Below are 15,069 nucleotides of genomic sequence, written 5' to 3'. Positions count from 1 at the left end.
AACACCTGATCTAAGATTTTTGTCTCAAAATGCTCCAAAATTGTCTGTTTAGCTGTTAAGTTTCTATTTTACTCCCCCTAAACCTTCCAGAAGGACCAGGTCACAGAGGGTGTTGATTTGAAATGATCCTGCCGATGTTAAATAGGTGATTGTGGCCCTGATAATAATGTAGCGTGTGTAAACTGGCTGTCTTTAATCTTACAGGTGACATCTGTGATTTTTCCTGCACTGACAAGAGTAAATGTTTGCTAAGAAAACAAAACAACAGTCGCATATAAGATGAAGTTAAATCCATGTAGCTTTGTCAGCTTCATGAGCTACAGTAGGACGTGACAAACAAGGTGCAATTTACTTAAATTTTCTGTCAACCTACACTTAAAAAGAAGGGAAAGTCTGGACTCAATTTTTTCTTCTTCCTCTTTATTGAGAACTTTATTCGTACAAAAAAACAAGGCACATTTTCAAGTCTTATTCGTCAATAAGCTTCTGTCTCAGGTCGAGCAAACAAAGATAAAAATCAATCACAACATGATAAAAATAGAACAGAATAAAAATATAAAAATAAAATACATCAAACAAACAGACAGGCTCAGTAACAAATTCTGGCCATTACAATATCAAGCTGACAATACAGTACAAACAGTACAAAGTACAAAGTGAGCATAAAACTCCGATGGAAATGGAAACAAAAAAATAATAAAATAAAATTAAAGCAGAAAATGAATAAAAGGCTCAGAAGTCTGAAAAAAAATGTGATATTTGGTATTTGCATATGGTATTTTTATAAATATGCCAGGCTTGTTTGGGTTTTTACAAATTTCATTTCTTTCATGAAAATGGATCTGGTCTAAATATTAAATCAAGGAAATTATAAAAGAATTTAAGATAAGATAAGATATACTTTATTGATCCCCCAGAGAGGAAATTCAAATATCACAGCAGCACAAGACAAAAACAAAAAGACATAAAATAGAATAAGATAAAAGAGAAAAAAAAATAATAATAGATAAATAAAAAGATAAGATAAAATAAAATTGCTACATCAAGATGAATAAAATGACTAAAAATGGCAGACAAAGTGTTGAATAAAATATTTTTTTAATTAGTTGTAATTTTATTTAATGAATTAATTATTTATTTTTAATTGTTATTATTTTAATTTATTTTAGATACTTTTTTTTATCCTTTACATTTCCCTTGGATTAAACTTGAAGTGCAGTTAGTTGTAATATTTTAGCGCCCTCTGCTGTACAGAAACACAACGTACACCGCTTATGTTGCTTCTTCATGATATTTTTAATTTTACGATTTTGTATTTTACGGAGAAGCGAAAATAAAATGTAATTTAATAATTTGTAAAATTTAATAAATAAAGAATGATAAATTAACGTTAAAAATATTATCACAAAGTGCCATCAGATATTACGTAACACGGTGTATATAAATAGCCTCATGTGTCGCTGGGAGTTGTAGTTCCTTTCGCCTTGAGGCCAACTGTCTGAGTCACGTAACGCACTACAGCTCCCGCGATACCTCGGCGCTCGGCTAAGCCACTAGCTGGTGCACGCCTACGCTAAATAAACCCATCGACTGTAATCCTCACTGTACACAGCGGAATCCTCTGCGGGTATTTTCTGCCTCACTGTAAGTTTGTTCCCCAAAAAGCAAAGACATGGACAACTCCGGGAAAGAGAAGGAAGCCATTCAGCTAATGGCGGACGCTGACAAGAAAGTCAAGTCTTCTGGCTCCTTTTTGGGAGGGATGTTCGGAGGGTAAGACAGCACTGCACCAAATAACAAACAGCTAACGTTAGCAAGCGTTAACTGTCAGCAGACAAGTTGGCGCGCAGCCCAGCTATACGTACACATACATTTAGATAGTTACCGATAATTTACGACATATTTAATAAGTTTAGTGAGATATTAAACTGTTAGGGCGGCACGTGACGTTCACTGTAACCGTCCCTGTGTGTCAGTTAGCGAAGTTAGCTTGTTAGTGTCACTGTAAACAAGGCAGCAGATCACGACTGTCTGCTGGAGCTAGCTTTGGGAAGCTACGCATTAAACTGTTTACAGCTAATTCAGTGATTAAGACATCTACTCTGACTTTATTTACAACCCTTACTGTGGTTTCACTCAGTATCTGCATTATGCAAGGTGACTGTTAAAGATGCATTGTGATATTATCTGACAGTTTATGTCTGTACATTTAATTCAGATCCCAGGAATTTATTCCCATATTTAAGTCAAAAACTGCATTTTTTGTGGAACATATTCTCCTCAGAGTGAAAACCTAAACATATTTTGTCTGAACTAACGTCACAAGCTCCAAGGCAGTGACTGCGCATTTATTGCCTTTAGCACAACAACATGGTTCAATATTAATTACCACTTTTATCAGTGCACTCATTAACACCTGAGTTAATCCCCAAAACACATAAACAAAGGGTTTATTAGAAGATAAAGGATGAGACACACCTTTACAAAGGCTGATTATTTAAAATTCTAGAGTAGGGTTGCAGCAACATACCGAAAATGTGATGGTTATCATACTGTGTGTGCATGTGCTTGTCTATGATACTGAAATAAATTCTCCCCTTTATTTTAGTTTTTTCTTTTTTTTTTTGTAACCAAAATTTCTACAGCAATTTGCATATATGATGACATATAACACAGTTTCATGTTTTTCTTTTTAAACAGAAAAATTAACCCTTTTACCCTCTAACAAGTCCCCTCATGCATAGACTTAAAGTAGGTGTGCAACTAATTTGAAATAAATAGGTAAAGAAATAAATGAAAAAAATATATATAAATGAAATAAAAGTCAGCTGGTAGTACTCATGGTCAACATGTCAGCCTAACTTTGTCTGCATCCTACAGGATCACAGTTCAAAATGTATTTTCCCACACTGCTACATCTCCTGTTTTAGTTACTTTCAAAGGGGAGACTTCTTTTTTAACATACTTCCATTAACAAAATGATTTTAAGTTTTAATTATAGTAATTAATAAAACCCAAAATAACCCCTCCATTTTAACCCATTGAGACAGTTATTGTACCATAACAATCTCATACTGTTGCAACCCATTTCAAGAGCATTAGTATTGCGTATCAAGAATGGGACACAAACAGTGCTGGGCATGTAACCACAGCATATAGCATTTCTAATAGAGAAACGTAACAGTAAGTGAACTATGTAAAGTTAAAATTAAAAGAACAAAATTACAAGGGATTTTTGGATGAGGCCAATTATGGAAAATACGTACACTAATTCATTTAGCAAGGGACATCCTTAGAAATGACATCTTACAAGGTGGTCTTCAGTGTTGCTTCAAAGATTTGACAATTATGTCATTAATAAAAACAATTTACTTAGGCTTTCTGTTTTTCCACTTACACTACACACTTTTTGATTAAAACTACAGTAAGAATCACAGATAATTTGTGATTGTTAAGATTTTCCCTATAAAATAAGACATTTGTCAGGCTAAATATGGGAATACTAGGTGTTGAAATACACAAGCATTCATGTGTATTTGCCGTCGTTCAGAAGGAAGATGGCGTGTTAGCTTCATGCTGAAGGTTTCAGCAGTCCCACTCATTTTGTTTCAGACTGAACCTTCAGATTTTAATCAGAATCAGAAATACTTTATCGATCCCAGAGGGGAAACTGTGATTCGTTACAGTCGCTCCTAGGTTAAGAATAGAGAATTATAATAAGTATGAATAAGAGTATGAGATATACAATATTTAACACCAGTACTTAAAATATTAAAATAAAAAATATATCTTCACTTTGCTGAGTCTGTAAGTGTGTAAAAATATCCAAATATGTGCATTGTGCTACATTACACTGTATAGACTAGTGTTACACTCAGATATATAAAATATATATTAAGCTATAATGGTTACTACAATATAATCATCAATAGAACAAAAACAAACATAAGAAATGTGTACAGTCATGTGCGTTGTATGTTGAATAAATATATATCAAGAGAACAACCAGGTAGGGCTGCATGATATGCAAAAACTAGACGAGATTATTTTGACAGATATACGAGTTGTGATTTTAGTGTTAATGATAATTTTTGCTTTTTATTTTCACTGAGAAAAATATAAAAATAATGATGATGGGATTTTTGCTGGCATCTGTGCCAAGCTAGCATGTTCCCTCACATCTGGAATATGATTTGTAGGCCGAGGCATCCCGGTAGAGCCACAATGCTTCATTTATAACAGTGTGTTGTGACACGTTTTACATTTATCACAAAAATTGCAGCTCCTGTGCAGCTCTAGCACCAGGCAGGAATAAAGTGCAACAAAAAAGACTTAAAACAGAGGTTAATCATTCTTTAAGAAGACACCTCATTTACAAGATTTTACTTATCTGACTGGTTATGACAAAATTAACTTAAACATAGATAAACGCTGGAAAGAACTTTTTGCTTAGAGTTCATTTTGCCTACACATTTAAAACATTGTGATTCTAGCTTCCCTAACAGCTGCCATTACAAAGGTTACAGACACTCTGACTCCTGTCCGTGACTTATAATCTACCAGTGACCTTGTGGAGATCATTAATATGGTGTTATTTAAAGAAATACACGTCATCTTATATGTTAATATTTTACAGAGTCACAAAGACAAGAGGAAAGATTTGTTTCCATAGGCCCAAAATACAAAGAGCCAGCAGTTATTGTCCTGCATGACTCGGTCTTTTTTCCCAACGCTGTCCTAACTGACCCCCAGATGTTACTAGTTGGCAGTTCTCGTGTGCGATAACTCTTGGCAGGCTTTATAGTGGTAATTCTGTGGCTGACCAAGCAGTGATGTAATCCCCCGGCATGATTGAATGGTCAGAGTATTATTACAACTCCCAGGAGCTCCCAGGGGTCCACTACTTGTCGTGGAGGGAGGGAGATCTATAGTGCTCGTGTCGAGGGATTTATGTAAGCCAGGCCACCAATTTGAACATTGCATCTCTCTGCACGTTATACACTTCATCCCCTTGTGGTGCCATTTAGGCAGAGTTTATTAGGTATAACTTTATACAAAGGTCAGACTAAGTTTACTCTCAGTATGATGTGCATCCTGCATGAATGTGTGTATGATATTCACGTGTGTTTTTCTGTTTCCTTTCTTTGTCTAGAGGACCTCACAAAGTGGAAGAAGCATGTGAGATGTACTGCAGAGCAGCCAACATGTTCAAGATGGCCAAGAACTGGAGCGGTGCGATAAGCTGTTTTTCGTCACTAAAGATATCCACCTTATCAATTTCAACACACACTCAAGAAGCTGTAGGATTATGTGCTGATTTTTTGGCACCATAACTGCAAAGCGCAGCACTTGTGACGGTGCCACAAGTAAAACAAGGTGGAATTATGTGCATAAATTAGAGTGTAAGCTAAATGCAAAGTATGTGTGCTGAAAAGTTTGTGTCCTTCTCTCTTCCTGTCTCCATCTTCAGCTTCTGGAGCTGCATTTTGCAAGGCCGCACGTCTCCACATGCAGCTGCAGAACAAACACGACTGTGCCACCAGTTTCATCGATGCAGGAAATGCTTACAAGAAGTCCGACCCTAATGGTGAGACTGTGGTAACTCATTAGCTTCAAACCTCATTTTAAACCATGTCTTACATTTTAGTGCCCGAATTTTAATTTCCTTTCAAGTAATGAAATGTTGAGTCTACTGTAGACAGTTGTTGCTGTGATTTGTCACGTCCATGTGGTTCCCAACTGGTCGTGCTACGGGGTCCAGATTTCTCCTTAGTCATTAGTTCAAGTTTAATCTATTCAGTGTCAAGCTAGTTTGCTGTCTCTGTGAAGTAGCTGTCCGTTTGTCAGTCACTCTACAGCAGGACACAACACTTCAGGATGAATGCTCTTTGCTAGAAATTCACTGTACTTCAAAATAAAGTGTGTTTTTTTTTTTTACAAACTTGACACATTCGTGAGTCACTTGCTGTCCATTCAGAATGGGCCTGCGACCCACTTGTGGACCGCAACCCACTAATTGGGAACCACAGACCTAGAGAATTCCCACATTTCAAGGTGGGACATGGCTTACAGAAAATTGTCTCATAGAAAATCAGTCATGTCTCCAGAGATGAGTCATAGTAGGTTAAGTATTAATCTAGAAAGCCAAAACATTTGGTGTCCCCAGGCTAAACTTTCTGACAGTTTACTACTGAGTGTCTAGCTAAAAGCCTGTAGTTTATAATGAGGCAGATCTCACTTTAACAATCTACAATAGCTGCTTTGTGTTTAATACTTTAATGGGATAGTTTGGATCTTGTGGGGTAGTATGAGGTACTTATCTGTAGTCAGTTGGCCAGTCAGTCATCCACCACCGAGCCCGACATTGTGATTAAAAAGCCCCCTCGGCCCCATTCATCTGTCCATCCACACTTAAGTTTGACACTGCCATTGTGAAGATTTGTCAGTGTCGCTGAAAGATATCTGCTGCGGCTCTACTCCCTCCACATGTCCAAGCTCCTCACCTATCTCTAAGGCTGAGCCCAGACACCCCACGGAGGAAAATCATTTCAGCTGCTTGTATCCGCGATCACATTCTTTCGGTCACTACCCAGAGCTCATGACCATAGGTGAGGGTTGACACGTAAATGGACCAGTAAATCAAAAGCTTCACCTTCTGGCTCAGCTCCCTCTTCACCACGACGGTACGGCATAGTGCCCGCGTCACTGCAGAAGCCGCATTAAACTGCTGATCCATCTCACGCTCCATTCTACCCTCACTCATGAACAAGACCCCGAGATACTTGAACTCCCTCGCTTGAGGCAGTAAACCATGGCCTCAGATTTGGAGGTGCTGACTCTCATCACGACCGCTTCACACTCGGCTGCAAACTGCCCCAGTGCATCTAGAGTAGCATTAGTAATTAATAACTTACAAAAACATTATGTGCAATAATCCACCTTGTCCTCCTTTTTGAACACACACACATGCTGTGTGTTTCGGCCTCTTTAAATAGACAAAGGCTCAACTAGAGAGCGGAACATATGACAGGACACGAGACAAACAAAAACCATAACGTCATCCATCACGATCTTTTGCTGCAGACATTGTCATATGTCAATTTGCTAGGTATACCTGCTGCTGGTGCTGCTGCTGTGGACGGAGGAACCTAGAAAAAAAGTCCCACCTAAAAAAAAAAAAAATCAATCAATATCAGTTTAAGGCTACGCTGTATTTAGAATATTTTCACCACTTTACCTTACTGTCGGACAGCCATTTTCAACAGGGAACTGAAGCTGCTCTCTTCAATGCCAGACTCCATTGAGACAAACAGTAATTTATCATCACTGAACAACAGGAGCTGCTGGTCTACCGCTGCCTTGATCAGCTATTTTTTATCTGTTATTTTGTGACTTTGGCATTGAAACGGGTTGGTTAGATTCACTGAAGTCACACCATAACACAAACAAACTAACTGATCGAGGCAGTGGTAGACCAGCAGCTCCTGTGTTTAGGAAGCCAAAACTACTGTTTTTTTCAGTGGAGTCTGGTGACTTTGATGAGAGCATAGACAGGGAACTGAAGCTCTATGAAAGGGCCGTCTGCAGTACGATAAAGCAGCGAAAATATTCTCAGAATATTTTCAGATACTGATTTTATTTTTTTTAGGTGGCTTAAGTATGTTTCGCTGCTGCCCCCGTCCACAGCACTACATTGCTTAGCTTCCATGTCATCACTCCAGCCTGCTTCTCCAAACTGGGGGCATGCTGACAAACATCTACTGCGGGTAAAACACTGACTGTGTATAAGTACCTCATAAAACCCCATTTCAAAAGATGGGAACTATCCCTTTAAACAATTGATCAGTTATAATGTGCTAGAGTTATTGCCCTTGGAATGGCACTTACCATTAGATGATTTAAAGTGCTCTTTGTACTCATTTAATATTCTAAATATAGATGTAGCCATATGTTAATTGAGATGGTAGCTGGCTGATGTATTTGTTTTGTAGAAAAAAAGAGGAGGGTCCTGCTTGTGATTTTGTTTTTATCGTAACTGACTGCATGCAACTTGTAAGAAACTTTAATTGTTTCATTCACCTCATTTCAGCCTGTTGAAATAAGGCAGCATGTAGACTGATGCAGAATGAGGTGCTGTCTGTGTGAGGGTGTGTTAGATTTGAACAAAACTAACATGATGTCTAACTGTTTCCTCCTCTTGCCTTTATGCTGCCAAAAGAGGCAATCAAGTGTTTAAATGCCGCCATCGATATATACACAGACATGGTAAGATGCTCATAGAAAGTGTCCATCTGTGTTCTGACCCACAACATTTTTTATTTTTCATAGCTGAGAGGTTATTCTGATATCTCATCATCTATCTCCCTTCATTTCCTCCCATTCCCAGATTTAATTTTTGGGCCCGTATCAACATGTCCATAACACAAGTTTGTTTATTTAACACTAATACCTTGATCAAATTGCATCTTGTAATTCCCTTCAGCGAGGATTAATTTCAAAAGCTAAAACCTTGTAGACGTGAAGCCACAGGCTACTGCCTGACCTCGCCTCTCTGCACTGAAAATGTAACACAGCATTGTATTGACTCAAGAGGTGTCTGTGGATAGATCCAGTTAGTAATGATTCCTCCTCTCCTCCTCCTCCTCCTCCTCCAGGGAAGATTCACCATCGCAGCCAAACACCACATCAGTATCGCAGAGATCTACGAGTCTGAACTGGTGGATATCGAAAAGGTAATATCACATAATCAGATGTAACTGTTAATGACATTACTGTAGGGTATTTTTGTTTTGAGGAACACACAACAGTGTTTGTTGTTTTTCTTTTACAAAGGCTATTGCACATTATGAACAAGCAGCAGACTACTACAAAGGGGAGGAATCCAACAGGTAACGTATAATACTGCATGTCGGGTCTTTTTCCAGCTCTAAAATCTGTGTTACATTCACATTACAAAGAAATGGGGCCCAAATCAGATTTATTTGCTCCCATGTGACACAGATCAGATCATTTCAGAGGAGTGTGGACACACAGAAATCAGATTTTTTTTCCAATCAGATCTGGGCTGATTTCATACATGGTCCTTAATCTGACCTTTATCCGATATCTGGCTGTACGACTGCTGTGACATTCATAGTTTTCTCACATCATACTTCAGTGCAGGCGCAGATCACTCACCATGTAGTGTCAGAGTGGTCTGCTGAAAATACAGTGGCCTGCATAGCCGTACATTGCTGCAGTACGTTGCCCCGGTCGCCCTTAAGTTTTGGAGGAACTGTTCCTCCATAAAACCTTTACATTGCGGCCCCACCACTCCTGAGTCCCCTCACACCCACACCTCTCTCTCCACAGGACTACCAGCAATAGTTACCAATAAAGTTTTAGCTATGGCTTTTGCGTTCCTACATCTTCTTGCCCTCATGTCGTTGCTCAGACAGCCCATAATCCCAAAGCCTTAATGGTGAGAAAAATCCCCCATTGGACCAAAAACCCATTTGTACAACAGCCCTGAAAACTAATGCTCAGTGCTTAAAAAACAGCAGAAGCACATGGCTAATTATTATGCACAAAGATGAACGCCCATTAGAACAATGCGCTGCCAGCTCCTCAAGATATGATGAATTTTCATCCTACTTCTGTTGCAAATAATTTGGGAAAAGAAGCTTGCACCGCTATATAATTAATTGTCTCACAAATGTGATGTTTTTTGTCGTTGTTCCAACGTGCGTGTGTGTGACATTATTGGTTGCATGTGAGGTATTTCAGGGCAGAGATCCGTTCACACTGATGTCGGAAATTGGTCACTTTAAACATGAATGTGAACAGTAGGGCTGCCCTGACAATCAGGGAATCAGAGAATCTGCACCAGCCTGGAAAGCTCGAGGTCTGGCATTGGGCTCTTTCCTTTGTGCCTAGTCTGTACCAAATTTCAAGGGCGCCGAGGCAGGTTGCGTCTGATGTTGCTAAGCGACCAAAACCAGCACTGTATCATAACCAATTTACCAGAATCGTGAGTGCAGAGCTGATCTTCTTCCAGGCATTGTTTATGTGTTGGCCTATTCTCCGTGCAACAAATGTAAAGCTCTGGGTAGCCCTGCACTAAAATAATCAACTTCTCCTACATGTTTACGGAAGAAGGGAAAGATATCTGCAGGCTGTGATTGGTTGTTCCTTGTCACATGACATGCAGTGCGTGCTGCTACGTTCCAACAGTTGTGTTTATCTCAGGATGTAGCCATCCTGCCCTGAAATATAGGCGCCCGGGAACGTGTGTGTGCTGCGATGGCGTCGCTCCAACATTTGAGTGTGTCAGAGCTTCTGTCACATCTCTGTTCTTGATTCACCGTTTCATTTTCTGGTGTCACATGCTCTATAAAAACTTTTGAAATAATGGATGAATTGATATCACATACTTCAGATATACAGCTCTTACAGCCTGTTGTATTGAATGTGTTCTGCAATTTCCCTTTAGTTCTGCCAACAAGTGTCTGCTGAAGGTGGGGGCTTACTGTGCTCAGCTGGAGCAGTACCAGAAGGCTATTGAGATCTACGAGCAGGTGTGCACCTCTTGTGTTTGCATGTCATGCTTGCACTTTCTCCCTGAGCACTGATTAGCTGATGCTGACATTTCTAACATGATGTGGGTGTATATAGGTCGGAGCCAATACGATGGACAACCCGTTGCTGAAATACAGCGCCAAAGAGTATTTCTTCAAAGCCTCCCTCTGCCATTTCATTGTAGACGAGCTCAACGCTAAGGTGAGTTCGTACCTTTGAGGTTCAGCCTCAGGATCTGGGACAGGAAGTTGTGGTAGAAGTCTAACATGTTGTCATGTCTCCACAGATTGCTGTTGAAAAATACGAGGAGATGTTCCCAGCTTTCTCTGACTCTCGAGAATGCAAACTGTTGAAGGTAACTCACTGCTAAGAACCCTGAGGAATCTGATGGCTTACTTTTCGCCCCTTAATCTATTCAGTTTCTGTGAGTAACCTACATTTATTTTTGTCTTAACAGAAACTTCTTGAGGCTCATGAGGAACAGAACAGCGAAGCTTTCACAGAAGCGGTAAGTCTTGTATACCCTGAAAAAAGTTCTCAAGTTTTAAAACAAGGCCTTTGGTGAGCGCAGGAATCCCTCTGCTCCAGCTCTTGTAGTTTTGTCGTATCCCATGTGTGCTGAAGTTGAAAGCTAGATCTCAGGTATCCAGTCAGTCTCCCAGGACTGTGTGTTTATATGGAACTGGTACAGACTGATGGAGTGCATCCATATATAGCTGAGCTCCTAAAGGAGTTTTCAAAGTTAACTCAAAGTCAGTGAAGAGTCCTCGTCTGCAGTGTGTACAGTACGGTTTTGATTGTCAAAGTTTTGAAAAAATGCATGACAATTTTAACAGGTGTGTTAGTTTATACATGCGCAGTACTGATGGTAGAAACTGAACTTAAAGGATAACTTTGGTGTTCTTCAGTGTGGACCCTGTTTTCTTGTTTTTGGGTTGTACATCTGTCCCATTCTTTTGAACATGATTTCTCGAGAAGGCCTTGAGGGAATATCTCCAAAGATGGCACAAACGTGCACTTGGATTCAACAATAAACTGATGAAACTTTAGTGGTCAAAAGTTACTGTGACCTTGTCCATCTCACTCTCATGAACTTGATGTCTCACAAACACCTTTCTCCAAATTTGGCAAAAACGTCCACTTGGACTCAAGAATGAATTGATTATAATTTGGTGGTCATAGGTCAAGGTCACTGTGACCTCACAAATCATGTTTTAATGCCTCCACGACGGCAATAGCCGTGGATGTTGGCATTATGTTTTCAGGTTGTCCACCCATCTGTATGTCTGTCCTTCCCATCCTCGTGAACACAATAGCTCAAGAATGCCGCAAGGGAATTTCTTCAAATTTGGCACAAACGTCCACTTGGACTCAAAGATGAATTGATTAGATTGTGGTGGTCATAGGTCAAAAGTCAAGGTCACTGTGATCCAGCGAGTCGCATTTTTGTGAATGCAGTATCTCAAGAACACCGTAAGGGAATTTGTGCATATTTGGCACAAACATCCACTTAGTATGAAGAATACGCTGATTTGAATTTTTTGGTTGAAGGTCAAAGGTTAAGGTCAGTGTGACCTCATATGCTAATTATGACAAAACTTCACACAAATGCCTAACAAGATAAAATAATAACGTCATGACATTTTATATCCAAAAGGTCAAAGGTCAGCTTCGCTGTGACATCATAATATTCTGCAAAATATTTTCCAGGCCATTATTTAAGGTCATATCTCAGGAGGGAAGACATTTGGTCAGATACCGAATTGATGACACTAATCTTAGGTGTCCACCTTAAAACTGTGCTGATTGTATAGATCTTCTGTGTGTGATGGATCCATGTTTTAGAATCTGTAGCTTTTTGCAGCAATATCCATCTTTGAAGCATTGTCGACTGTCATGGCTACATATGAGTCTGGACTGCCATGGATGTAAACCGTAACTTGACTGGTTCGTGGAGGCATACAACAGGCTGCAGTGTAACACTGCTGATGTATGTCCACTGTGTCTGACAACACTATGAAAATGATCCTACAGAGAAAGACATTGGCTATTTCAGGGCTGTTTCTGATTAAACAAAATAAATGAAAAAGGTCTATCTTTGTAGGGATCCTTTCCATAATGTTGTCAGACACTTCAAATAATAATCTGAGCCAGTCAGTGGCAAAACCAAGAACTTTTAGTGGACCGGAACTGAAGGCTTTTAGCTGCTGCTGGCTGCGGCCCTCTCGCTGAATGATGGATCAGTTCCAGAAACTGTCACTTAAGACACACAAACATGGGGAAATAGGGTCCAGGGTATAAAATACCAAAGTTACCCTTTAATTGAATTGTGTAGTTTCATCTGAAAATAACCAGTAATGTGTAACAAATGAAGATACATGAGCAGAACAGTCCGGTTTTTATCCTAATTTGAGAAATAAACCTTATCTCTATGTCTCCTGTCCGCCTGCAGGTAAAGGAGTTCGACTCGATCTCACGTCTGGACCAGTGGCACACAACCCTCCTGCTGCGCATCAAAAAGACCATCCAGGGCGACGAAGGGGATTTGAAATGAAATAAACCCAGGGGTAGAAATGCAGCACAGAGGGACAAATCCATCACGCATGCTTTCACACACACAGACTCACACACACACATGCACACACTCACCTCACTGTGTACAGCATCCGGAGATGAGTGTCTGCTGACGACTTTGAATATTCCACTGCTCACTGCTACACTGTCAGAGTACTATCTTTGCTTTCCGTACGAGCATATCTGGATCTAGTCAGAATGTAAATCCTCTCGCCCTCACCTCTGTCCAGAGGATTGCTGCATACCTTTTCTGCTGAAGTCTGTCCCGGGGGGATTTCACAGCGGTATTGAAACTGACGTTAGTATTGACAACAAGTACTGCATGTTTTGTACAATTATTGGTTCCTAGTCAGACGCAGCTTGTGTTTTTTTTATCTAATTTAATATATATTTAAACAGATTATTTAAATGTTTCAGTTTGTTCTACATAAGATTGTCACGGTGTGTGTGGATTTCATGAATGTATCATTATATTTATTTTTTATTTGTATGAGTAGAAGAAAAGGGAGTTATTGAAACTATTGCAGCCACACAGGAAGCTATTTTGTTTGCTTTTTATCACCAACGTGGAGAGACTCTTCTTGGCGAAGGGCACTGATATGCACCAAGTGTAGACTGTTAAACATTTGTATCTAATCACAGTCACTGATTGTTTTTCCCCCACACGTTCATACTTAAATTTGTTCTTACTTTAGGATTTGTTGATGTACTGATGATACTCTGAATGTTTGAATCTGTACGCTGTGATTTATAGTTTGCCTGTGAAAACTGTGTATTTGAATGAAAAGCGCTGAAACCTTTACTCATTTCCAGGGCAGTAATCTCGAGGTAACGTGCATCATTAGTCACTCATCTCGTGCCGTGTCGTGACGTGAACTTCTCATCGAAGGTTTTGCTGCTGCAGTGCGCCTTCCTAATGGCCAGTCGCTAAGCATGTCATTGTGTATAGATTAGTGTTGTGTTACATTCACTAGTGCGAGCCAGACCAAAGTTTTTACAAAAGGGTCAGTCGCCCTGCGTATCCAGCTTCTTCCAGATGGAATGACAATGGACCATGGATATGACCTGTATGCTAGTGCGAATGGACAATAATAAAGATATTATAACCCCAGCTGTGTTGTCCCGACCTTTGACCTTACTGATCATCCATTCCTGAGAAGTGGGACAAAACAATTCCTACAAAAAAACAACTAGAGATGCACGATATTGATACCTAATTTTAGTCATCATGACGTCTTTTCTGTGGTGGAATTAACATCATATTGTGCATGCATACTCTAATCATAATGGCCCACCAGCAGATGGAGACATGAAATATAATACTTTTAAGTGTATGTGATATTTATTCATTGTGCAAATTTAGAAAAAGCATGTTGGGCGATGATGATATTTCATTTTAATGCTGATATTGACCATTGACATGTAGATATACCTAAAAAAAAACTTTAAATTAGAACTTTTTAACACACTAATTCTGTTTCTGGGGTGAATCATTATCTTTTAAAGGATAGATCAACATATTTTGATGTGCTTTTTAACTTTAAAATTTCCCTTCTGCTAGAAAACAGGCTCATTCCAGATAATAATTCACAACTTCAACTGAAATTTTGTTAAAGCCTTCAAAATCTAAAACTAAGAGTACATACTGATAACAACAATGTGAAAACTTTAGAAGTATTCACCCCAGTTTTGTTGTACTGAAACCTGTAGATTTTATTTGGATGTTTGTGTGTAGTTGCTAATGTTTTCTAATGGACCTACACAAAATAGTCATATCAGCCTTTAAATAAGACCTGATGTTATCAATTACCTTTCAAAGTCCCTTAATTAGTTAAATGGAGTCCAGCTGTGTTCAATCTAAGAGTCACATGACCTTAGTTTATACACACCTGTTCTGAAAGGCAGCACCACCAAGCACGTGGCACCATAAAGACCAAG

At 39.3% G+C, this 15,069-nt stretch overlaps 1 protein-coding gene across 1 annotated transcript; it reads left to right on the top strand.

Annotated features, from left to right (window-relative positions):
• The first annotated feature begins 1,558 nt into the window (after positions 1-1,558).
• napbb (N-ethylmaleimide-sensitive factor attachment protein, beta b) lies at positions 1,559-14,242 on the top strand. Its single transcript, XM_050058443.1, has 11 exons — positions 1,559-1,773; positions 5,153-5,232; positions 5,471-5,587; positions 8,219-8,265; positions 8,655-8,732; positions 8,833-8,888; positions 10,472-10,556; positions 10,654-10,758; positions 10,844-10,912; positions 11,015-11,065; positions 13,010-14,242. The coding sequence occupies exons 1-11, from the start codon at positions 1,673-1,675 to the stop codon at positions 13,109-13,111; spliced, it is 891 nt and encodes a 296-aa protein (XP_049914400.1). The 5' UTR covers positions 1,559-1,672; the 3' UTR covers positions 13,112-14,242.
• Positions 14,243-15,069: the final 827 nt, after the last annotated feature.

This window comes from Epinephelus moara, chromosome 12 (assembly GCF_006386435.1).
Source record: "Epinephelus moara isolate mb chromosome 12, YSFRI_EMoa_1.0, whole genome shotgun sequence".
Lineage (NCBI taxonomy): Eukaryota > Metazoa > Chordata > Actinopteri > Perciformes > Serranidae > Epinephelus > Epinephelus moara.
This window is presented reverse-complemented; position numbering and strand designations above follow the sequence as displayed.

Bases quoted from the DNA above. Each gene is read 5' to 3' on its own strand.
- napbb (XM_050058443.1), top strand. From the start codon at position 1,673: ATGGACAACTCCGGGAAAGAGAAGGAAGCCATTCAGCTAATGGCGGAC. The intron at 5,233-5,470 runs GTGCGATAAGCT...CTCCATCTTCAG, and splicing joins GATGGCCAAGAACTGGAGCG to CTTCTGGAGCTGCATTTTGC. The intron at 8,733-8,832 runs GTAATATCACAT...TCTTTTACAAAG, and splicing joins AACTGGTGGATATCGAAAAG to GCTATTGCACATTATGAACA.